The 25,938-nt window shown below is 47.9% G+C and overlaps 1 protein-coding gene across 3 annotated transcripts in view; it reads right to left on the reverse strand.

Annotated features, from left to right (window-relative positions):
* Positions 1–25,249, reverse strand: part of PACRG (parkin coregulated) — a 792,905-nt gene extending 767,656 nt beyond the window's left edge. The window contains exon 1 of one of the 3 annotated variants that reach the window (XM_073560176.1): positions 24,995–25,243. In XM_073560176.1, coding sequence (XP_073416277.1) covers positions 24,995–25,084 — 90 coding nt within the window. In that variant the 5' untranslated portion in view covers positions 25,085–25,243. Of the gene's footprint in view, positions 1–24,994 lie in introns of all 3 variants that reach the window. The other 2 variants (XM_073560174.1, XM_073560175.1) reach the window with 2 other exon arrangements.
* Positions 25,250–25,938: the final 689 nt, after the last annotated feature.

Raw genomic sequence — 25,938 nt, forward strand, 5'->3', positions numbered from 1 at the left:
TCAATTACACTGCGATAAGGAGTTACCTCTTGTTCCCAAGTCTCCTTGGCAATATCTAACAGGCCTCTAGGACACCGCCCATAAACCAACTCAAAAGGTGAAAAGCCTGTGGAGGATTGGGGTACCTCACATATAGCGAACAGGAGGTATGGTAGTAGGGCATCCCAATCTCTCCCGTCCTTATCCACCACCCTTTTCAACATTCCCTTTAGGGTTTTGTTAAAGCGCTCCACCAAACCATCAGTCTGAGGGTGATATACTGAGGTACGCAAATGGGAGATTTTTAGCAGTTTACATAAATCCTTAAGTATACGAGACATAAAGGGGGTCCCTTGATCCGTAAGTATCTCTTTCGGAATGCCAGTGCGGGAAAACATATTAACCAGCTCCTTTGAAACTGATTTCACATTGGCATTCCGCAAGGGCACTGCTTCGGGACAACGCGTGGCGTAATCCAATACTACCAAAATGTACTGATGGCCCCTGGCAGATTTAACTAATGGACCGACTATATCCATTGCTATCCTCTTGAAGGGCACCTCTATTATTGGTAAGGGCACTAAGGGGCTTCTAAAATGTGACATAGGTGCGGTCAATTGACACGTAGGACATGACCGACAGTACTGGGTCACGTCTCCCACTAGACCCGGCCAAAAGAAACGTTGCAGAATACGGTGTTTTGTCTTTTCTACCGCCAGGTGTCCTCCCAAGGGATGTTTATGTGCCAACTCCAAAACTACCTGGCGAAAGGACTTAGGTACCACTAGTTGTTCTACCACCACCCCTCGCACCTTGTCTATGTGATACAACATATCCTGCTGCACCGCCACGTGTGGGAACTCGTTTTGAGCCCCTGGGTACAATGGTCTTCCCTCGGAGACCTTTATGTTTTCCCACGCCCTTGCTAGAGTGGGATCCTGCTGCTGAGCGGTCCCGAACTTACCACGGGCCACCTCAAGGTCAGGCATTTCTAAAACATCCTTTAGCTGGTCTGCCTCGCCTGCATACACAGCCAGAGGAGAGTCCACAGATTCTAGTACTTCCTCTGAGATGAGTTCTCCGTCGTCTTGCTGCAATGGTTCAGGGGCTAGCTCCGGAGCACCGTCTTCAACTAGAGGGTTCATGCCACTTTTGAAGTTCCACAAGTCCCAAAATAAGGGAAAGTCTCTCCCCAGGATTACACTGTGTCCCATAGACTTTATGACTGCCGCTTGATGTCTTTTCGTCCCTACTGGCGTGGCAAGAGTAACCCAGGCAGTGGGGTAGTTCTTAGTATCCCCATGGATGCAACTAATGCCCACGGTTAAGTTCGTTAGGGCGCTAGAGTCCACCAAACTGGCATGTACCAAAGTTACTTGACTGCCGGAATCCAAGACGGCATTCACACTATAACCGTCAACCTCGACATGGCACACGTGTTGTTCATTTCCCGTGAGGGTCTCCGCCACACAGACTGACTGCACATATAATGAAAGACGCCTCATAGCATTACAGTCCATTGGCTCTGTAGTCATTGGGCAGTTAGCTGCTACATGGCCAAGCCCGCGACATCGCCAACATTGTATAGGCCCTTGTCTCCTCGATGGAGATCCCAGACGAGGTCTGCTGGCTTGATGTGAGCCCGTACCACCTCCATAGTCCTTTGTAGGTCTGCTACCCTTCATCGTGACGTTCTCTTCTTTTGAAGATGGAGTAGGTTTCGCAGGACTCTCCAGCGATTTCTTGGGGGGCCAGTGGGGTGCTAACGTCCCTTGGAGTAGGCTTTCAGAAGCATTGTAGCGTTCGACCATATTCACCAACTGGTCAGCGGTAGTTGGGTCACCCTGTCCAACCCACCTCTGGATCTTAGCGGGTAAGGACCGCAGGTACTTGTCTAGAACAACACGCTCCACCATCTGTGCGGACGTTAAAGCCTCCGGTTGCAGCCATTTTTTTACCAGATGGATGAGATCATGCATTTGTGAGCGGGCTGGCTGATGCTCCACAAAATTCCATAAATGCACCCTCTGTGCACGTACATACGTGTTTACTCCCAGCCTTGCCAGGATTTCGCCTTTGAGTTTGATATAGTCCATAGCATCCGCTCCACTCAGATCGTAATAGGCTTTTTGTGGATCTCCGCTCAGAAATGGAGCCACTACCTCAGCCCATCTGTCCAGTGGTAAGTGCTCACGTTCTGCAATACGTTCAAACACGGTGAGGTATGCTTCCACATCATCGTCTGCGGTCATTTTAAGCAAAGTCTTCTGTACGGCTTTCTGCGCACTAGCAGCGCTTTGTGCACGGTCTCCCTCATCTCGGGGTTGCCGAACCAAGGCCTGTTTTATTGCCTCCAACTGCTCTTGCTGCATCTGGTGTTGCTGCTCCAGAGCCTTCTGGAAGCAAGTATTAGTCTGCTGTTGTTGCACATTTGCTTGCAATAACTGCTTCACTAGTTCCTCCATATTACTGGACTCTTGGCTCTTCAAAAGCGCAGAAGCTTTCAGCCAGGACATACACAGCGTTTTCTCTGCAGTCACAGTCCAGCAGCCACAAGTGCCCGCATTCGAAACACCATTTGTGGGGAATAGATAGCTCAGCTAGGATCTTTGCTTTGGCACAAGCGTGTGGCTATGAAGTCACTTCAGCAGACTAGCAATATGGACACGGCATATTTATTGTGCACACTTGTTATCCAATGTTACACATGCCAAACATGAAATAAAACGTCTAAGGCCGTCTGGCCACTAACTAACAATAGCAGGCTAACTACAAAATAAACCTATATAACAGCAAACAAGTCCATGTTATCTTACTGTGTCAGCTCCCAGCTCAGCAGACGAGATAGACTGAGAGATCCCAGCTCCTCCTGATTATATCAGCTGGACCAGTCAGGAAACCAAAACCTGTATTGAATTAGTGGAGGGGGAACTACCAGTCCTTTCCATGCTGATCACTAAGGAAACCAGGACTGGATTACAGTGAAATAAACTGGCTTCATCATCAGTACAGGGAGACATATGAAATGAAACGGGGAGAAATATACCTGTTTTCTAGTACCTCTCCCCTTGGCACCTCACACATCCCTATGCTTGTGATTGCTGTTTTTTCACCGAATAATGGCGATCACAAAAAAAGTCTGGTTTTTCAATAATTTCTCTCTCCTGATATTATCAAGCATACCAGAGGAGAGCGAAATGGGGTACCCGAGCCCCCCCGATACCTCCGCCATCCCCAGATCCTCCTGCTCTGTACCCTGGCCCTCTGTGCCATCTTTCTGGAAGATAATGGCGAGTGCATGCGTAGTGCACCCGGTGAGATCTGACGATCGTTACCCGGCAGCAATAGGAGATTTTTCCTTTCACAGTGATCAAAATAAAAAAAATAGTAAATCAACCCTTGCCTTTGTGTTGTGTTGGGGTTACAGTTTTGTTGGGGTTAGGGATGTGTTGGGGTTAGGGTTGTGTTGGGGTAAAGGTTGGGTTGGGGTTATAGTTGGATTGGGGTTAGGGTTGTGTTGGGGTTACAGTTGGGTTGGGATTACGGTTGGGATTGGGTTACGATTGTGTTGGGGTTTTGGATGAGTTAGGGTTACATTTGTGGTGTTGGGGTTAGGGTTGGGATTAGGGTTAGGGCTGTGTTGGGGTTAGAGCTGTGTTAGGATTGGAGTTAGAATTGGAGGGGTTTCCACTGTTTAGGCACATCAGGGGGTCTCCAAACACAGCATGGTGCCAGCCATCGATTCCAGCCAATTTTGCCTTCAAAAAGTCAAACGGTGCTCCTTCTCTTCTGAGCCCTGTCAAGCGTTTAAACAGTGGCTTTCCCCCACATATGTGGTATCGGTGTACTCAGAAGAAATTGCACAACAAATAATGTGGTCCATTTTCTCCTGATACCCTTGTGAAAATAAAAAAGTTTCGATCTAAAGTACATTTTTTGTGAAAAAAGTAAAATGTTCATTTTTTTCCTTTCACATTGCGTTAGTTCTCGTGAAGCACCTAAAGTGTTAATAAAGTTCTTGAATGTGGCACATGGATGATACACATGTAGACATGGATGGTACATATGTAGACATGGATGGCACAAGGATGGTACACACGTAGACATGGATGGCACATCGAGGGTACACACGTAGACACGGATGGCACATGGATGGTATACATGTAGACATGGGTGGCACATGGATGGTACACATGTAGACACGGATGTCACATGGATGGTACACACATGGACATGGATGGCACATGGATGGTACATGGATGGTACACATGTAGACATGGGTGGCACATGGATGGTACACATGTAGACACGGATGTCACATGGATGGTACACACGTGGACATGGATGGCACATGGATGGTACATGGATGGTACACATGTAGATATGAGTGGCACATGGATGGTACACACGTACCTATGAACGGCCAACTGAAAACCACACGGATAGTAAAAATGGACGGTCTCACAAGTATGGTTTTTTAGAGGATGTGTGAAGGGGCCGAACATGAAGAAGCCAGATAGAACGATTTCTCAGCCTTGCTGCATCGTATGACCAGCACTGCTATTCTAGAATCCATCACTATGTCCATCACTACAAATGTCAAACACATCACTGAAAGAAAAGCATGCAGCCAAATGCCACGTTTAGCTCAAAAGTGTAATTCCCAGTTTCTCTCCATAATCCAGGCTTTTCTTACTATTCACCTGTTGATTACAAATTGTCAGGGGCGGATATTAGGGAGGGCAATCTGGGCTATCAGCCATAGCCCAAGGCCAGTATTTAGGCTGAAAACGTTACTGTCAAACCAGGGTTATTACGTTGTTGTTATTATTAATAATAATTAGTAAGCTCGTTCATGATTATCTTTCAGTGTAAATGCATCTTTACTAGTATAGAGAAGATGGGAGTAATACTCTTGTTGGTAAAAGAAAGTCCATCATTATGTATAGCACCGTGCTTTAGTATATATTGTAGTGTTCTCTCAGATTATGTAAAGTGCTGTCCTTTATTGTATACACAGTGTCCCTAGGATGTGTTCTTCGGGACTGAATGTGTTATAAGTCTCCTTATTATATTAGCAGACAGCTCGGCCAGTGACTCTATAGAGCTCTGCAATGCCCTGACTGCATGGCCTCACTAATGCAGGTGTATGGCGGTATGACAGGGAGCACTCTGTGGCTCTGATTGTTTTCTATCACATTCTGTCCCATCTCAGCATATAAATCATAAAGCCGGGCGATACGGGCTGAGCATGGTCCTGCACCTCCATGTACATTCTAGCCACACCTGCCTCTAAGGGTATGTTTCTACGGTCAGGACTGGCTCGGTATTTGCTCAGGATCTGACGCAGGTGAAATCTGCATCAGAGGTCACTGGCAGCTCACCTGCGTTTTTGATGCGTTTTTTTCTTGCGGATTTGTATGCGTTTTTTTTGTAAGTTAAATAAAGATATATTATTTAACAAAAAAAAAAAAAGAATTGTGATATAATTTCCTTATCCAAGCTTTTCTTTTACATACTCCATTGAAGAATGTTTACACACACAGATAGATAGAGACAGAGATAATAGATAGATAGAGAGATAATAGATAGATAGAGAGATAATAGATAGATAGAGAGAGATAAAGATAGATAGAGAGATGATAGATAGATATGGGATAGATAGAGAGAGAGATGATAGATAGATAGATAGATAGATAGATAGATAGATAGATAGATAGATAGACAGATAGATAGATATATAGAGAGAGATAATAGATAGATAGATACAGTAGATAGATAGATAGATAAATAGATAGATAGATATGGGATAGATAGACAGCACTCAGGACCGGAGCGTTCAGCTACATAGAAATACATGCAGCCGCACACTCCGATCCCGAGTGCCGGCAGCAGTGGTGGGTATTGACATGCGAGACTCATGCGGTAACACGGTATGTATGGCAGTTCTCGCGGTAACACGGCAGTTCTCATGGTAAGCTAAGTTATCGCGAGAACTGCAGTGGACGCCGATCTCCGGCAGTGGGAGGAGGTAAGACCTTATGTAAATTAATACACATACGTAGTAAGCTGCGTTTACGCAGTTATTACACATATGTCTAATCATTAGATGAGGTTTTACCGCATTTATTGGTTGCCTATGGGAAATTTACGCTGCAGAGACGGAGCGTTGCCGCATTGTAAACAGACATGCTGCGGTCTGGAAAGATGAGCCGCATGTGAGGATACGTGGGTTTACCACCTGCGTCTTTTGAACACATAGTGGAGATGGGATTTCATGAAATCCCCTCCACTATGCTGTAACATCTGGATGCTGCGGATGTACACAGCGTCAAACCCGCAGCGTTTCCTGACTGTGACATCTATATACTGGTAAACTATTGAGATGTTGGGTGCCTCTGTGCCAACTGCACATTTTGCATATCGATATGAATAGATTGTTGTGCATCTACTATATTTCAGAAAAGTGAAATTCCCCAAATTGTGCTCTAAGATAGCAAGCACTCGATAATGTGCTGTAACATACAGAAAAGCAGACTGACCACACAGAAACTCACAGCATGGTGACATAGACCCCAGCGGAGGGACAGCAACCTCAGACTGTGTGCCAAGATGCCATACACCCCATAATGTGCCATAATATGGTGCCATATAGAGAAGACTGAACACAATGCAGTACTCTCCATGGGGGCATTGCTACAAAACCCACAGCATGGTCATGTAGACCTCAGCGGATGGCAATGTAAGCACAGAGGAGCAGCACCCCCGTACTGTGCACACCCACCATGCCAAGCTGTAAGCACAGACACAGAGGAGCAGCACCCCCATACTGTGCACCCCCACAATGCCAAGCTGTGAGAACAGAAGAGCAGCACCCCCATGCTGTGCACCCCTACCATGCCAAGCTGTAAGCACAGAGGAGCAGCACCCCCATACTGTGCACCCCCACCATACCAAGATGTAAGCACAGAGGAGCAGCACCCCCATACTGTGCACCCCCACCATGCCAAGCTGTACGCGCAGAGGAGCAGCACCCCCATACTGTGCACCCCCACCATGCCAAGCTGTAAGCGCAGAGCAGCAGCATCCCCATACTGTGCACCCCCACTATGCCAAGCTGTAAGCACAGAGGAGCAGCACCCCACCATACCAAGCTGTAAGCGGAGAGGAGCAGCACCTCCATACTGTGCACCCCCACCATGCCAAGCTGTAAGCGCAGAGGAGCAGCACCCCCATACTGTGCACCCCCACCATGCCAAGCTATGAGCACTGAGGAGCAGCACCCCTTACTGTACACCCCCACCATGTCAAGCTATAAGCACAGAGGAGCAGCACCCCCATACTGTGCACCCACACCATGCCAAGCTGTAAGCATAGAGGAGCAGCACCCCCATACTGTGCACACTCACCATGCCAAGCTGTAAGCGCAGAGGAGCAGCACTCCCATACTGTGCACCCTTACCATGCCAAGCTGTAAGCGCAGAGGAGCAGCACCCCCATACTGTGCACCCCCACCATGCCAAGCTGTGAGCACTGAGGAGCAGCACCCCATAATGTGCACCCCCACCATGTCAAGCTGTGAGCACAGAGGAGCAGCACCCCCATACTGTGCACCCCCACCATGCCAAGCTGTAAGCGCAGAGGAGCTGCATCCCCATGCTGTGCACGCCCACCATGCCAAACTGTAGGCACTGAGGAGCAGCACCCCCATACTGTGCACCCCCACCATGCCAAGCTGTAAGCACAGTGGAGCAGCACCCCCATACTGTGCACCCCCACCATACCAAGCTGTAAGCGCAGAGGAGCAGCATCCCTATACTGTGCACCCCCACCATACCAAGCTGTAAGCACAGAGGAGCAGCATCCCCGTAATGTGCACCCCCACCATGCCAAGCTGTAAGCGCAGAGTAGCAGCACCCCCATACTGTGCACCCCCACCATGCCAAGCTGTAAGTGCAGAGGAGCAGCACCCCCATAATGTGCACCCCCACCATGCGCTATAAGCACAGAGGAGCAGCACCCCCATATAATGGAACTAGAGCGGGTACAAAGGAGGGCAACAAAATTAATAAATGTGGGGCTGTGCTGTATACCATGTGTAACGGGGTCTACCAAGCTGGGGTACCTCTTTCAGTACCATCCCGTGTTTTCGGAGGTCCGCACTGCGTTGGCTGGAGTCTGAATGAATGATGCTGGCTGGAATCCCTGGGTTACATGGACACATATAAAAGATCACTGCTTCTCCATGTATTTCCAGTCTGACAACACTTTACTCACAGGACACAGAATATATCACACAGGTACCGAGGGCAGGCCAGACATGCATTACAAAAGCCGCAGGTGGCCGGAGCCCGCCATGTTTATTGTGGAAATTACAAAGGTGGGGGGAGGGCGGACAAAAGGGGAATGCTGATACATTAGGGACATGCATCTCTCATAGAACCTATTATACATCCATATAACTGCACAACATATTCTGGGTGCTAAGTGGTTCTGTAACACATAACACGCCTCCCCCTTTTCAGCGACGCGATCGGCATACACAGTCTGATCCTCAACGGATCGGTTTGGGGATGACCGAAGTTTATGGGGTTGGTACAAGTTCCATTTGTCGACTTAGTCCATCGGCGTTACCGTTTTGTTTGCCGGGTCTGTAGTGGATGGTGAAGTCCAGAGGTTGTAGGGCTAAACTCCACCGCAGCAATCTGGCGTTGTCTCCGGAGACCCGATTAAGCCAGAGTAGGGGATTATGGTCCGTTAGACGGGAAAACTGTCGTCCATACAAATATGGTTGCAACTTCTTGAGTGCCCATACTACCGTTAGGCACTCCTTCTCGATGGCCGCATAGCTTACTTCACGGGGCAGTAGTTTCCGACTCAGGTAAGCTACCGGGTGTTCTTGGCCGTCCGGCCCGACTTGGCTCAGTACTGCCCCCAATCCAAACATTGAAGCGTCCATATGAACAAGGAAACGTTTAGTTGGATCGGGTGCGGCCAATACAGGGGTATTGGTGAGGGCGTCCTTTAGTTGGCGGAAGGCTTCCTCACACTCTGAGGTCCAGGTTACCTGGTGGGGTTGGTTCTTATGGGTCAAAACAGTGAGGGGCTTGGCTACGCTGCTGTAATTGGGAACAAATTTCCTGTAATACCCCGCTGTCCCTAGAAACGCCATGACCTGAGTTTTAGTGCGTGGGATGGGCCATTTGGCTATGGCCTCATTCTTGGCTGGTTCTGGTCGCTGTTTCCCACTTCCCACCCAATGCCCTAAATACTGAACCTCTGCTTTGCCCACGTGACACTTGTTTGGGTTCAGGGTGATTCCGGCCTGGTGGATCCTGTCCAATACTGTCTCTAGGTGATTTAGATGCTCTTCCCATGTCGCACTGTAGATGGCGATGTCGTCCAGGTAGGCACAAGCATAGTCCTGGAGACCATCCAGAAGCCGGTCAGCCAGCCTTTGGAAGGTCGCCAGGGCATTCTTCATCCCGAATGGCATAACTCGAAACTGGAATAAGCCGAACGGGGTGACAAATGCCAACTTGGGAATAGCGTCAGGACTAAGGGGAATCTGCCAGTAGCCTTTGCATAGATCGATGGTGGTCAAATACTTTGCCCCCGCCAGCCGGTCTAACAACTCATCCACACGCGGCATGGGATATGCATCCGTCACTGTTTTCTCATTGAGCTTACGATAGTCTACACAAAACCGTGTAGTCCCATCCTTCTTGGGCACTAACACTACGGGGGATGCCCAGGGACTATCTGACTCTTCAATGACCCCTAAACGCAACATCTCTTGTCGCATCCCCTCTCGTACAGACTCAGGGACGCTGAAGGGGTTTTGTCGCAGGGGGGTCTGATCCTGGGTCTCAACCTTGTGTTGTGCCAGGCGAGTGTACCCCGGCCTCTCTGAAAACATCCTCTGTCGCAGCCTCAACAATGTCTCCGCCTGCTGTCTCTCCCAGGGGCCTAGGTCTTCACCCAAGTGTACCTGGTCCCATGTTTTAGACTGAGTCCTTTCCCCTAAGACATCCGGCAAGGGAAGTCCGGCTAAACCCTCTGCTTCAGGTGCACAGATGGCCACTACCTCTTCAGGGCGCTCCCGGTAGGGCTTCAGCATATTCACGTGGAACATGCGGATAACCTTGGGTTCGTCACAATCGGCGACATTATAGGTTGTGTCGGCTATTTTCCCCACTACCTGGTAGGGCCCCTGCCATGCAGCTTGAAACTTATTCTGCTTAGTGGGCTCTAACACCAGGACCTTCTGTCCTATTTCCAAAGTGCGCTCTCTGGCCCTCCGATCGTACCATATGCGCTGGCGCCACTGGGTCGCCTGCATGTTCTTACGTACAGCCTGAGTCACCTCCTGTAGGTGGTCCCGGAATTCCAGCACATAGGGTACAATAGGTACCCCTTCTATGAGGCCCTCCCCTTCCCAGTGTTCCAGCACTAAGTCTAGGGGTCCCCTTACCCGTCTCCCGTATACCAGCTCGAACGGGGAGAACCCCGTTGATTCTTGGGGCACCTCCCGATAGGCAAACAGGAGGTGTGGCAAGAATTTCTCCCAGTCCCTGTAGATCCTGGTAAAAGTCCCAATGAGCTGTTTTAATGTCCCGTTAAAGCGTTCACACAACCCATTGGTTTGCGGGTGGTACGGGGCGCTTCTAATGGACTTTACGCCGCACAGTTTCCACAGTTGGTTGGTCGGTCACCTCTGCTGTAAACTGGGTACCCTGGTCCGAGATAATCTCCCGGGGAAATCCAACCCGTGAGAAAACCTGGAGCAGGGCGGCCGCCACCGTCTCTGCCAATATGTTAGGTAACGCAACCGCCTCTGGATACCGTGTGGCATAATCTACCACGGTCAATATATACTTTTTCCCGGACGGACTGGGTTTGGCTAACGGCCCTATCAGATCGACCGCTACTCGGCTAAATGGTTCCTCCACAATGGGGAGGGGGCGTAATTTGGCCTTGCATCGATCCCCCTCTTGCAAATGCGCTGACAACTGTCACAGGTCTGGCAGTACTGACGAACATCATAGGTTACCCCCGGCCAAAAGAAGTTTTGTGTCAGACGATGCTTGGTGCGACTGATGCCGAAGTGCCCGGACAAGGGTATATCATGAGAGATTCGCAGTAGCTCCTGCCTATACTTCTTGGGAACTACCAGCTGTTGTTTTATAGTGGGGCTCGTCCCTGTGTGGTGCTGCTCTGTGATCCGGTAGAGGAGTCCCTGCTTCCATACAAACTGTTCCCCTTCCAGTACTCCTCTCCCCTCCTGTGCCTTCCCACGATATCCCTCTAATGAAGGATCTTCAAGTAACTCCCTCTTAAATTAATCTGGGGTGGCCCAAGAAATGTGTCTGGCTATGGGAATACGTGCAGGGCTGGTATGTCTTACCTGGGCCTCCTCTGAGTGTGATTCCACCTCCGCAGCTCGAGCTTGTCTCCGGGTGGTCACAGGATAGGTCTCAGCCTGAGGGGCCACCGAGGATGCAGACAACATGGGCCCCAAGTCATTTCCCAGCAAGACGTCTGCAGGCAAATCCTCCATCAAGCCGACCTCAACAAGGCCATCCCCGACTCCCCAATTCAGGTGAATCCTGGCAGTGGGTAATCGATGTATAGCTCCCCCTGCTACACGGACTGCCACTGTCTGGTCCGTCTTCTCTCGGTCCCGGATGAGATAAGGCTTCACAAGGGTCAAAGTTGCTCCGGAATCTCTTAGTCCCTGCATACGTTTCCCATTAACCCACACGACCTGTCGATGCTGTTGTCGATTATCTACCCGGGCTGCCTGCACGGGGTCTACTTCATGCAGCACTTCCTCCATCTCTTCCAACCCTTGGTTAGTCGTAGCCCCCAATGCCGGGTCAGCTTCGCCTTGGTAGCAGTGTACAGCAGCCCGGCTGAAGGTAGCTGTTCCCACCTTTGGCCACTGGGTATGCTGAGTCCGGTAGGGCATTGTCTTTGCAGGTGGCCCAGCTGACGGCAGGTGTGGCATCGCGCCCCAGGGGGACTGTGGTAGGCCGGGTTTCTAGCTGATCTCCCTACAATCTTCGGTGGTTTGGGGCCCTCCAGGTCCATGGGCGGGCCCCTAGTGACCACCTTTGATCCGGAGAACTGCGGCCTCCTGGCATCATGATGTTCATCGGCCAGACGAGCGGCTTCCTCAAGAGTCGTTGGCCGCCTGTCCCAAAGCCATTCCTGTGTCTAGGGGTTTAGTCCATTAAAGAATCGTTCTAACAGGAAGAGCTGGAGGACGTCCTCCTTAGTGGTTGCTTGGCTCCCTTGTACCCACTGTAGCAGTGACCGCCGTAATTTACAGGCCCATTCAGCGTGGGTATCGGTTATGCGTTTTATAAGTCCGCGGAACTTTTGGCGATAGGCCTCTGGTGTCAGCGGATACCGGGCCAAGATCACCTCTTTGATCCGCTCATAGTCCATACAGTCCTCATCAGGTACCGTGCGATAGGCGTCTCCTGCTCGGCCTGTCAGCTTGCTGGCCAGAATCTGAACCCGTTCCTCCGGCTTCACTTGATGAAGGGCACACTGCCGCTCAAAGTCCTGCAGAAAGCCATCAATGTCTTCCTCTGCCTCCCCCACCTATCGGAAGGCATTATACTGGATCTTTTTGTGGCTTACTGTTGAAGGTACCTGGTCGAAGGCCAGAGCTCCCCCTGCTCGCTGGCACTCCTCTCTCTGCTCTGCCATCTCCATCTTGGCCAGCTCCACTTTGGTCCGCTCTGCCATCTCCATCTTGGCTAGCTCTATCCTGGTCCACTCGGCCATCTTTTCCTTCAGATCAGTACGCACATCAGCCATCACCTCTTGTGTGATCTCTACCGCAGGGTTTGGGCCATAGAACGCCAGTCTGTTCTTTACCTCCCTCTGGAATTCGGTCTCCTCCACGTTCACATTGGGAGGCGCTGCACTGGCGTGTTCCATGATGGCTGCTATCAAATCCGCTTTTGTTTTGTTGCTGGCGATCAACCCTCGCGCTTCCACCATATCTTTTAATGTAGTCCTCTTTAACTTCTGGTAGTCATTTTCCATTCATTCCTTTCCTCCTGTAGAAGGGGTATCAAATCCCGCTGTCTGCCACCAGTGTAACGGGGTCTACCAAGCTGGGGTACCTCTTTCAGTACCACCCCGTGTTTTCGGAGGTCCGCTCTGCGTTGGCTGGAGTCTGAATGACTGATGCTGGCTGGAATCCCTGGGTTACATGGACGCATATAAAAGATCACTGCTTCTCCATGTATTTCCAGTCTGACAACACTTTACTCACAGGACACAGAATATATCACACAGGTACCGAGGGCAGGCCAGACATGCATTACAAAAGCCGCAGGTGACCGGAGCCCGCCATGTTTACTGTGGAAATTACAAAGGTGGGGGGAGGGCGGACAAAAGGGGAATGCTGATACATTAGGGACATGCATCTCTCATAGAACCTATTATACATCCATATAACTGCACAACATATTCTGGGTGCTAAGTGGTTCTGTAACACGTAACACCATGTGGTGTGGTGCTGTGCTATATACCATGTGGGGCTGTGCTATATACCAAATGGTGCTGTGCTATATACAATGTGGGGCTGTGTTATATATTATGTGGGCTGTGCTATATAATATGTGGGCTGTGCTATATACTATGCGGCTGCGTTATATACTTTGTGGCTGTGCTATATATATTATATTCTATGGGGGAGGCTGTGTTATACAATATGGGGGGCTACATTATATTCTATGGGGGGGCTGTATTATATTTATTCTATGGGGGTGATTGCATCATACTCTATGAGGGGTGTTATGAATGGGTCACGGAGGAAGATGGCAGGAAAAGGCTAAGCCACCAGAAGACCAGAGAGGTTTGTAACTAAGTGGATTGCAGACCCCTGATCCTATCCACACAACTAGCAGTAGCCGTGGAGCGTTCCTACGATGCCGTAGATGCTTTGTCACAGCCGGAGGACTAACAAAGCCTAAAGACAGAAAGATGAAATCTAAACTGCCCTGAAGCAGATCCCCAAAGGAATATACAGCCCCCAAACATATATTGTCTGCGAGACAAGATGAGACACAAACACAGGCAGAGAACAGACTGAGCAAATGGTGGGGCCCAAGCTGTCTAGACAGGACAGGACAGAAAAGATACTGTCTGCAATCACGCACAAAACCCTAAAAAAGTCCAACACTTCTGATATACAAAAAAACCTGAGATCACACGATCTCACCCTTGCTAGTTCAGCACTCTGGTATAAACTGGCAGCAAAGCAAAAAAGATACTAACATAACAGGGGACTGAACAAGCTGCAACATATGAGGCAGGGCCCAGCGCTGCCCCCAGCAGGGAGCACGCTGAACCCTAGCAGCAAAACAGAAAGCAAAAAAAAGACACAACCAGATTAGATGCAAAGGATTAGCAAAAGAATCACTTAGCTGAACCATGCAGATCAGGCAGGGGACAAAAGAGCTCCAAATGCACACGGAGGAAATCACCAGCAACCTCCAAGAGCAGCCAGCTTAATTATATGCTCCCAGCAAGTAATCCCAGGTCTCCAATTATCGTCGTCAGGTGGGGAACTTCCATCCACCTGGCCAGCTCCACTACTCTCAGCAACCACCAGAGGGAGCAGAGGGAGAACTCCGAGCAAGAGAATTCACAACAGTACCCCCCCTCTTGAGGAGGGGTCACCGAACCCTCATCAATGCCACAAAGCCGATCAGGATGGGCCCGGTGAAAGGCACAAATCAATCTTTTGGCATGGATGTCAGAAGCAGAGACCCAAGAATTATTCTCCTGGCCATAACCCTTCCACTTGACCAAGTACTGAAGTCTCCGTCTAGCCAGACAAGAATCCAATATCTTCTCTTCCTCATACTCCAAATTACCCTTAACCAGTACAGGGTCAGGGGGCGCTGCCATGGGAACAACTGACTCCACAAACCTTTTCAACAAAGATTTATGAAAGACGTTCCGAATCTTAAACGTAACTGGAAGAGCCAAACGAAAAGAAACGGGGTTAAGGATTTCCAAAATCTTATAAGGTCCAATAAACCTTGGCTTGAATTTTGGAGAGGCAACCTTCATGGGAATATTTTTTGAGGACAACCAAACCATACCACCCACTTTAAACCGGGGACCAATGGTCCTATGCCGGTTGGAAAACCGTTGGGCCTTTTCCTGAGAGTGGGACAACTTATCCACTGCTTGGTCCCAAATCTGCTGCATTCTCTCTACCACAGAATCCACACCTGGGCAGGCAGAAGCTTCTACCTGCCTAGAAGAAAATCGAGGATGAAACCCAAAGTTACAAAAGAAAGGAGACATCAAAGTGGCAGAGCTAGCCCTATTGTTTAGCCAATCATCTTGATCAGCAGATATGAAACATCTCAAATAGGAGTCCAACGTCTGGTTTGTTCTCTCAGTCTGCCCATTGGTCTGAGGATGAAATGCAGAGGAGAAAGACAACTGAATTCCCAGTTTGGAACAAAAAGCCCTCCAAAATCTGGAAACAAACTGGACCCCTCTGTCCGACACAATGTTCTCAAGAATCCCGTGCAAACGAACCACTTGTTGTAAAAACAAGGGCACCAACTCAGAAGAAGATGGCAACTTCGGGAGTGGTACAAGATGGACCATCTTAGAAAATCTATCACAGATCACCCAAAGAACAGTCATTCTCTGAGAGACAGGGAAATCAGAGATAAAAACCATTGAGGTCCATGGCCTCCTGGGCACCGGCAGAGGCATCAACAAACCACTAGCACGAGAACAGGACATAGACCGAGAACAAGTCCCACAGGACTGCACAAAATTCCTGACATCACGAGATAAGGCAGGCCACCAAAAATACCGACTCACCAAATCTCTGGTACCAAAGATACCTGGATGACCAGCCAACACAGAGCAATGAATTTCAGACATAACTCTTTTACTCCACTGGTCAGGGACATACAATTTTCCCATAGGGCATCATTCAGGTTTATCCTACTGAAATTCCTCCAGGGCACGTCTCAAACCAGGAGAGATGGCGGAAAGAACTACATCCTCATTTAGAATGGTCGTAGGCTCGGTCACGTCAAGTGAATCCGCAAAGAAACTCCTAGAAAGGGCGTCCGCCTTAACATTCTTAGTGCCCGGAAGGAGACCACAAAATTAAAACGCGTGAAAAACAAGGCCCATCTAGCCTGTCTAGGATTCAAGCGCTTGGCTGATTCAAGATAAATCAAATTCTTGTGATCGGTGAGGACCACAACTTGATGTCTAGCTCCCTCCAACCAATGTCTCCACTCTTCAAACGCCCACTTCATGGCCAATAATTCCCGATTCCCCACGTCATAGTTACGTTCAGATGGAGAAAATTTTCAAGAAAAGAAGGCACAAGGATTCATCTTAGAGGTTACCGGATCTCTCTGAGACAAAACGGCTCCTTCACCATTCTCAGAAGCATCTATCTCCACCTGAAATGGGAGTGAAACATCAGGTTGCCGTAGAAGCGGAGCAGAAGTGAATCTCTGCTTAAGCTCCTGAAATGCCGAGACTGCCTCTGGAGACCAATTTACCACATAAGTGCCCTTTTTAGTCAAATCCATAAGAGGTTTAACAATGCCAGAAAAATTACTTATAAATTTACGGTAAAAATTATCAAAACCCAAACACTTCTGAAGAGCCTTCAGAGAAGTGGGCTGAACCCAATCATAAATGGCCTGTACCTTGGCCGGGTCCATTTCAATAGCAGATGGGGACAAAATGAATCCCAAAAACGAAATCCTCTGTACACTAAAAAGATATTTCGATCCCTTAACATACAGAGTATTTTCCCCCAAAATCCGGAACACAGTCCAGACATGTTCCACATGAGAATCCCAATCACTGGAAAAAATCAAAATATCATCCAGATAAATTATCAAAAACTTATCCACAAGGTCCCGGAAAATATCGTTCATAAAAGATTGGTAGACGGAAGGGGCATTAGTGAGCACAAAAGGCATCACCAGGTACTCAAAATGTCCCTCCGGAGTATTAAACGCCGTCTTCCATTCATCCCTGTGCTTGATGTGAATAAGATTATACGCCCCCCTGAGGTCAAGTTTGGTAAACCAAAAAGCACTTTTAACTCTGGAAAATAAATCAGAAATCAGGGGTAACGAGTACTGATATTTAACAGTGATCTTGTTAAGAGAACGATAGTCAATACATGGCCTTAATGAGCCATCTTTTTTGGCCACAAAGAAAAAAACAGCACCCAAAGGCAAAGAGGATGGTCTGATATAACCCTTCTCCAATGATTCCTTGATATAAGATCGCATGGCACCATGTTCAGGTACAGATAGGTTGAAAAGCCGACCCTTGGGAAATTTACAACCGGGCATTAACTCAATTGCGCAGTCATAACTCCTATGAGGAGGCAAAGACGCGGACTTACTCTCACTAAATACATCAGAAAAATCAGCCAAATAGTCAGGAATGTCTTGAGACTGGGGAGAGGTGGAGAAAGCAGGAATGTCACTAAGAACACATTGACAACCCCAACTCACCACAGACAGAGATTTCCAATCTAAAACAGGATTATGGGTTTGCAACCAAGGAAAACCCAGTACACTAGTATCATGTAAATTGTGCAACACCAAAAATTTACAATTCTCTTGATGGTCCGGGGCGACCCGCATTACCACCTAGGTCCAAAACGGGTTTATTCTCAGCCAAAGGGGAAGCATCAATCCCCCTCAAGGGAATAGGGGTTCTCAGGGGCACCATGGGGAAACCACAACGCTTGGCAAAGTCAAGATCCATCAGATTCAAAGCTGCTCCTGAATCAACATAGGCCTTAGCAGAAAAAGTAGACAAGAAGCAGATCAAGGTAACTGCCAACAGGAACTTAGGTTGTACACTGCCTACCGCAAATGCGTGAGCAAAACGTTTTTCTCGTTGAGGGCAGACAGAAATAACATGAGAGGCGTCCCCACAAAAGAAGCATAACTTATTATGCCTTCTGAACTCTTGACGTTGCGCCCTAGACAAAACCCTATCACATTGCATGGGTTCAGAAGTTTGTTCAAAAGGCAGCACCGCCTCTCACGTACTTTTACGTTCATGTCAACGTCGATCAATTTGAATTGCTAATGACATGGAGTCGTTAAGACCAGAGAGGACAGGAAATCCCACCATAACATCTTTTACGGTTTCTGCTAGACCTTTCCGAAAGAGAGCTGCTAAGGCATCATCATTCCATTTAGTAAGGACCGTCCACTTTCGGAACTTCTGGCAGTATAACTCCGCAGCATCCTGACCCTGATTCAATGCCAATAAGGTCTTCTCAGCTTGATCAATAGCATTAGGTTCATCATACAACAACCCCAGGGCCTGAAAAAACGCATCTACATTAGCCAGAATAGGATCTCCGGGTGTCAAAGAAAAGGCCCAATCCTGGGGATCTCAACGCCGCAGGGAGATGACAATTTTAACATGCTGCACCGAGCTCCTCGATGAATTAGGCTTCAAGGCAAGAAATAGTTTACAGTTATTCTTGAAATTCAAAAATTTAGACAGATCCCCAGAAAAACACATCAGGAGTAGGGATCTTTGGTTCTACAGCAGATGATTGAGCGAGATAGGCAGAAATTCCCCGCACTTCAGTAGCGAGCTGCTCAACACGATCGGACAATTGTTTAGTCTCCATTAAAGAAAAAATCCTCCTACGGCCCCCAGAGAAAAAGAGGAAAAATTATATAAAAAAAAATTCTGACACCTTTTTTTTTTTTTTTTACAATTCTTTCCTTCCTTTGAGTACCCTAGAGTTTGCGGTTTGGCTGGTGATTCTGTTATGAATGGGTCCCTGAGGAGGATGGCAGGAGAAGGCTAAGCCACCAGAAGACCAGAGTGGTTGGTAACTAAGCGGATTGCAGACCCTTGATCCGATCCACACAAGTAGCAGTAGCCGTGGAGCGTTCCTACGATGTCCTAGACGCTTCGACACAGCCGGAGGACTAGCCTGTTTGTTTCACACTTCAGTTTTTCTGCGTCAGCCAAAATCCGCCAATTTCGGAAAAAAACGGATCCGCCAAGAAAGGGGCAGATCCGTTTTTTTCCCCAATAGACTTACATTAGTGGCGGATCTTGACTGTCGGTCGTCCGTCACACCCATTTTTTCGCGGACCCGCCAAAATTTTACCCTCTCCCGGGCGGATGAGACGGACGCTGCAACGTTTTTTTTTGTTGACGGTCCGCTATTTTTAACTGCGCATGCCCGTAAACTCTGATCCGGGAACATTTTTAACCCTGAATGCCGTTCCGGGAGAGAGAAAAAGTCTCTCTCTCTCTCTTCTCTCTCTCTCTTTTCCGGACACGGGTTCCTTTAAAATTCAACCTTTGCCGGATCCGTCAAATCAACGGTCCGGTGGCACAAGTTGCAGTCAAAACACCGGCGGATCCGTTTTCTGCCATTTTCGCGGATTACAACTGATCTGAAAAACGTAAGTGTGAAACAGGCCTAAGCCTAAAGACAGAAAGATGAAATCTAAACTGCCCCGGAGCAGATCCCCAAAGGAATAGACAGCCTCCAAACATATTTTGTCGGTGAGACAAGATGAGACACAAACACAGACTGAGCAAATGGTGGGGAACTTCCATCCACCTGGCCAGTTCCACTACTCTCAGCAACCACCAGAGGGAGCAGAAGGAGCTTCGGCTCAGAACTCCGAGCAAGAGAATTCACAACAGAGGGGGCTACATTATACTATATGAGGAGGCTACATTGTATTATATGGGGGAGCTGCATTATATTCTATGGGGGGCTAGATTATATTGCATGGGGGCTTCATTATACTTTATGAGGGGGCTACATTATATTCCATTGGGGCTGCATTATACTATATGAGGTGGGCTACATTGTATTCTATGGAGGGGCTACATTATACTATATAAGGGGCTGCATTATATTCTGGGGGGCAGCATTATACTCTATGGGGGGCTGCCATATATTCAATGGAGGGAATGCATTATACTATGAGGGGGGGCTGCATTATATTCTATGGGGGTTACATTATATTCTGTGGGGTGGCTGCATTATGCTTTAAGGGGTGGCTGCATTATACTATAAGAGGGGGGCTGCATTATATTCTATGGGGGTTACATTATTTTGTATGGCGAGGCTGCATTATACTCTGGGGTGGCTGCATTATGCTCTATGGGGTGGCTGCATTATACTATATGTGGGCTGAATTATACTGTATCGAGGACTATGGGGAATACATTATACTATATGAAGAACTATGGGGTGCATTATACTATGGGAAGTGAATTGTACTACATGGATGACTGGTGGTGTATTATACTATATGGAGCACTATGAGGAGTGTATTATACTATATGGAGGACTGAGCAGTGTATTTTAATATATGGAGGACTATGATGAGGACTGTGGAGGACAGAGTAGTGTATTATACTATATGGAGGACTGAGTGTATTTTAATATATGGAGGACTATGAGGAGTGTGTTATACTATATGGAGGACTATGAGGAGTGTATTATACTATATGGTGGACCATGGGGAGTGTATTATACTACATGGAGGATTGAGGAGTGTATTATACTATATGGAGGACTATGGGGCACATTATATTATATGGAGGAATGAGGAGTGTATTATACTATATGGAGGACTATGGGGCACATTATATTATATGGAGCACTATAGGGAGTGTATTGAACTATATGGAGGACTATGGGGCACATTATATTATATGGAGAACTATGAGGAGTGTATTATACTATATGGTGGACTGATGAGTGCATTATACTATATGGTGGACTATGGGGCACATTATATTATATGGAGGACTGAGTTGTGTATTATACTACATGGAGGACTATGGGGAACATTATATTATATAGAGGATAGGGAGTGTATTATACTATATGGAGGACTATGGGGCACATTATATTATATGGAGGACTATGAAGAGTTTATTATACTATATGGAGGACTATGGGGAGTGTATTATACTATATGGAGGACTGAGGAGTGTATTATACTATATGGAGGGTCCCCTCTCCTTATGTACTTGTGTGTCGCTTGTCTTACACATGTTTATTATACTTGTAAAATCAGAAAAGGCTTTACTAATCTCATATAAGAGATACCAACATAAAGACAATGTCAAATCATTATAGAGTGATTTGTACAGGGTTTTAAGGTGCAGCAAAAAGAGTGCAGCAGCGCACAACAAACCAATGGGAAACTTATTAATCACATTACAACTTATATTAAAGTGACAGTGCTAGCAGTAATTTTGTATCATACAACCTACATATCCAAAGAAACTGGACACCAGTGCAGTAAAACTATGAGGCCCCACAAAAAATTAGTCATCATAGCATAGTAGCCATAGTGACCCCATATTAACAGCACATATGATCACAGTATTCTAAATACCTTACCCATGGATGCTCCGCATGCCGCACAGCTCGCCCCTACACGCGTTTCGCGTAGGCTTCGTCAGGGGGCTGAGGTGGTGTAGTCTGTCTCTTCATGCCATTTAAACCCCCTTAGCAGCTGTAGAGTGTTGCACTAAGTGGCGCGTGGCACCGGCATACAGGACCCGGAAGTCGCGTCGCCATTAGGCGCCAAGATGGCCATGCGGTTCACCCGAAATACCCGGTGACGTCACTCAACTGCAACCGTCATCAGCCGTAGCCGGTAGTGACGCGCCGGCTGTCTCCGTGCCCGCGACATGTGCACAAGCAACCTCCAAATGCGGCATGATGTGCTGGAATAGTCCCACTCATTTACTACATATTCAGAGGGAAGCCCGCCCACATGCAATACTGGTTTATAATATGGTATGGTTTTTAACTGTGTCAAATCAGTAATCGTCTTTGATGCAAGGATGTCGCGGACATGTTCACGAACGCGTAATTTTAATTGGCGACTCGTGAGACCTACATAAACTTTCGGACACTCACACGTTGCATAGTAGATGACTTGAGCAGTGTTACAGGTTATATGTTGTTTAATAGAGTAGGTTTTTGTTCCATCTACAGATTGGGACGTTCACAATTATAGCCACGCCCTCCGAGGAAGCGGTTTTGTATACCGCGAAACGCGCGTAGGGGTATACAAGTTGGCGCCTGCTACACACCAGGATATGATGGGTATGTTTATCCAGCTTATTTAAGCTCACTTTGACTTTTTCCGCAGGGTTTATTGTTATATGTTCTACTATATGCAGCTGATATGGTGCATTACTGAGTTCTGAACAAGACTCAGTTTAATGCTATACCACGGCCAATGCAGCGAGCGGTGGTTGCCCTCCTTTTCCTTACTTTTTTACAACAGTAACAGACAATTGTGTTAACTGTTACTTTATTTTTCAACATATGGGGGTGACACAACCGTTCTCAGCACTGGCTGATTCACACCCAGCTCACCAACAATTGGTATTGTTATTCTTTTTCTGGGTTTGCAACACAATATATTGCATAGGGGAAGCTTCTCATAAGCGACCTCTGAACCATATATCTCACCATATATTACTTGGTTGGTGTAATAACTATCTTCAATACTACTCTATTACCAGTGCTGCACTTCTAATTGCCTTTTCTTTCTCCCGTTTGACCATACATACATTGGATTACTATATACGGGAGTCACACAATTGCAAAACTTCTCTTTTTGCAACACTGGTGATTTACATCTTGGGCATTTATCTACCAGTCACTGGCATGTGTATTTAGTCACCAACCGGGGTTAACTCAGTATTTCATACATAGAATCATATATTCCCTACGCTACGGGATTCGTCTGGGCAACCATACCCAATACAGGTCGTCCACTTGTTTTTTCTAGTATCGGGCCTTATGTGATTACCCATTTTATTGATTCTTTTTATTATCCTGTATCTCTGATATGTGTCTACTTTTTGATAAATAAATATATATATGTTTGAAATGGATTTGGATTCTATGTTCTCTTCTCTCTCATTTAATTGAGAATCGTCTCCATACTATAAGATTTCATGAGGCATTATTTATGTACTCTACTAATAATGGAATAAGGATGTTCTTTTGGAATGTTTATTATACTTGTCTATATTTCCCCTTTTCACATGTAAAGCACCATGGAATAAATGGTTATATAAATGCATAATAATAATAATATGAAGGACTATGGGGCACATTATATTATATTGAGGACAATAGGGAGTGTATTATACTATATGGAGGACTATGGGGAGTGTATTATACTATATGGAGGACTGAGGAGTGTATTATACTATATGGAGGACTATGGGGCACATTATATTATATGGAGGACTATAGGGAGTGTATTATACTATATAGAGGACTATGGGGAGTGTATTATACTATATGGAGGACTGAGGACTGAATTATACTATATGGAGGACTATGGGGCACATTATATTATATGGAGGACTATTTGGTGTAAACTGTAGATGTGCTGCTGATAACATGACACTGTATGGTGATCTATTCGTGATCCATTAGTGATTGTTCTGTTCCCATCATTCTTTCTCAGACAGTGGAAAGAGGCCGGGAAACAAGTGTTGAATGATTTCAATATTGTCGATCACACTCACTTAGCGTCCTGAACTCAGCGCATGTAAATGCAATTGAAATGCTTCTGTGTGATGTGAATATGTTAGCATTTGGGGCCCCATTTTAAACTTTGCCTAGGGCCTCACTTTGACTAACACCGGCCCATACTGTGCACCCCCACCATGCCAAGCTGTAAGAACAGAGGAACAGCACCCCCATACTGTGCACCCCCACCATGCCAAGCTGTGAGCACAGGAGTAGCACCCCAATACTGTGCACCCCCACCATGCTAAGCTGTGAGCACAGGAGTAGCACCCCAATTCTGTGCACCCCCACCATGCTAAGCTGTGAGCGCAGAGGAGCAGCACCCCCATACTGTGCACCCCCGCCATGCCAAGCTGTAAGAACAGAGGAGCAGCACCCCCATACTGTGCACCCCTGCCATGCCAAGCTGTGAGCACAGGAGTAGCACCCCAATACTGTGCACCCCCACCATGCTAAGCTGTGAGCACAGGAGTAGCACCCCAATTCTGTGCACCCCCACCATGCTAAGCTGTGAGCGCAGAGGAGCAGCACCCCCATACTGTGCACCCCCACCATGCCAAGATGTAAGAACAGAGGAGCAGCACCCCCATACTGTGCACCCCCACCATGCCAAGCTGTGAGCACAGGAGTAGCACCCCAATACTGTGCACCCCCCACCATGCCAAGCTGTGAGCGCAGAGGAGCAGCACCCCAATACTGTGCACCCCCCACCATGCCAAGCTGTGAGCGCAGAGGAGCAGCACCCCCATACTGTGCAACCCCACCATGCTAAGCTGTGAGCGCAGAGGAGCAGCACCCCAATACTGTGCACCCCCACCATGCCATGCTGTGAGCACAGAGGAGCAGCACCCCCATACTGTGCAACCCCACCATGCTAAGCTGTGAGCGCAGAGGAGCAGCACCCCAATACTGTGCACCCCCACCATGCCATGCTGTGAGCACAGAGGAGCAGCACCCCAATACTGTGCACCCCCACCATGCCAAGCTGTGAGCACAGAGGAGCAGCACCCCCATACTGTGCACCCCCACCATGCCACGCTGTGAGCACAGAGGAGCAGCACCCCCATACTGTGCACCCCCACCATGCCATGCTGTGAGCACAGAGGAGCAGCACCCCAATACTGTGCACCCCCACCATGCCAAGCTGTGAGCACAGAGGAGCAGCACCCCCATACTGTGCACCCCCACCATGCCACGCTGTGAGCACAGAGGAGCAGCACCCCCATACTGTGCACCCCACCATGCCAAGCATCCCCTCACATGCCAACATGCAGTGCAGTGCAGTTCTCTCCACTAGGGGCGCTGCTCAGCACATGGTGGTGTAGACCTCAGTGGCAGGCTAAGGGGCAGCATCACATTATAACATGGGGCACAGCGGCCATCACTGCTGTCACTTACCACTGCGTTCTTCATCAGGGCTTTCACAGTAAATCCGGAGGCTGCGGCGGTTTTGTCCCTGCTCTTGCTGGCGCTGCTCTCGATCACCATGGTCAGGATCTCGGCTGAGGTCAGATGTCGCTGAACGTGCGTGTCCGAGTACCCTGAAGCTGGAGCTAGGTCCTCTAGTTTATGACCGTTACCAAGACAACAACGGCAGACGCTGACCCTTGTTGCTAGGCGACGTGTCAACTACTCCAGTGACGTAACTTGCGACTCAGGAAACGACGTAAGACTGCGGCTTGCTCCTCCCCAGTCCGACATGCTTTGCGCTGTGTGACATGTGCGGCCCGCAGTGCTCTGCTGTACGGTGATGGCCGGTAGCGCTGCAGGCCGCACGGTCAGCTGTGGGAGCAGGCTTTGTAGGAAGGGCCCCACTTACAGCAATGGTCTAAAGTCAGTCTGATCTTACGGAGTCACCAGTCTGCACTCATTAAGTGGAAACATCATTTTTTTATCAGGGGAGGGGAGGGCGGTGGGATTAGGGAAGATGACATTTAATATTGCATTACATATATAGATATCATAATCCCTGAGCTGTTTCTTGTCTTTTTTTTCCGGTTACCACTATATTACCTACAGCCGTGATTTCCAGTCCACTGCCTAATTTTGCTGAGTTGCCACTCTGCTCCACACCTACTGTTTAAGTGGAATCATTTTTTTTATTCTTTGATAGTAGAGAGGGTACATTTATTTTTTGATTACATAATTAGTTATCAAAATAACGCTGCTGCACTAGGCTATTGGTTACCCCTAGATTGCCAACAACCCGAGTTTTTGTTAGGCAGCAATGCTACATGTGTGAGGTTCCCATCACTGCACAGGGGGAATCTCGAGCCATGTCCTCTGCAGGCTCCCATGCTTCTTCAGCCACAGAGGTTCCTGCTCAGCCGCCCCAGGTTCAG

This window comes from Dendrobates tinctorius, unplaced genomic scaffold, assembly GCF_039654945.1.
Source record: "Dendrobates tinctorius isolate UK_male_01 unplaced genomic scaffold, ASM3965494v1 ptg000293l, whole genome shotgun sequence".
NCBI lineage: Eukaryota > Metazoa > Chordata > Amphibia > Anura > Dendrobatidae > Dendrobates > Dendrobates tinctorius.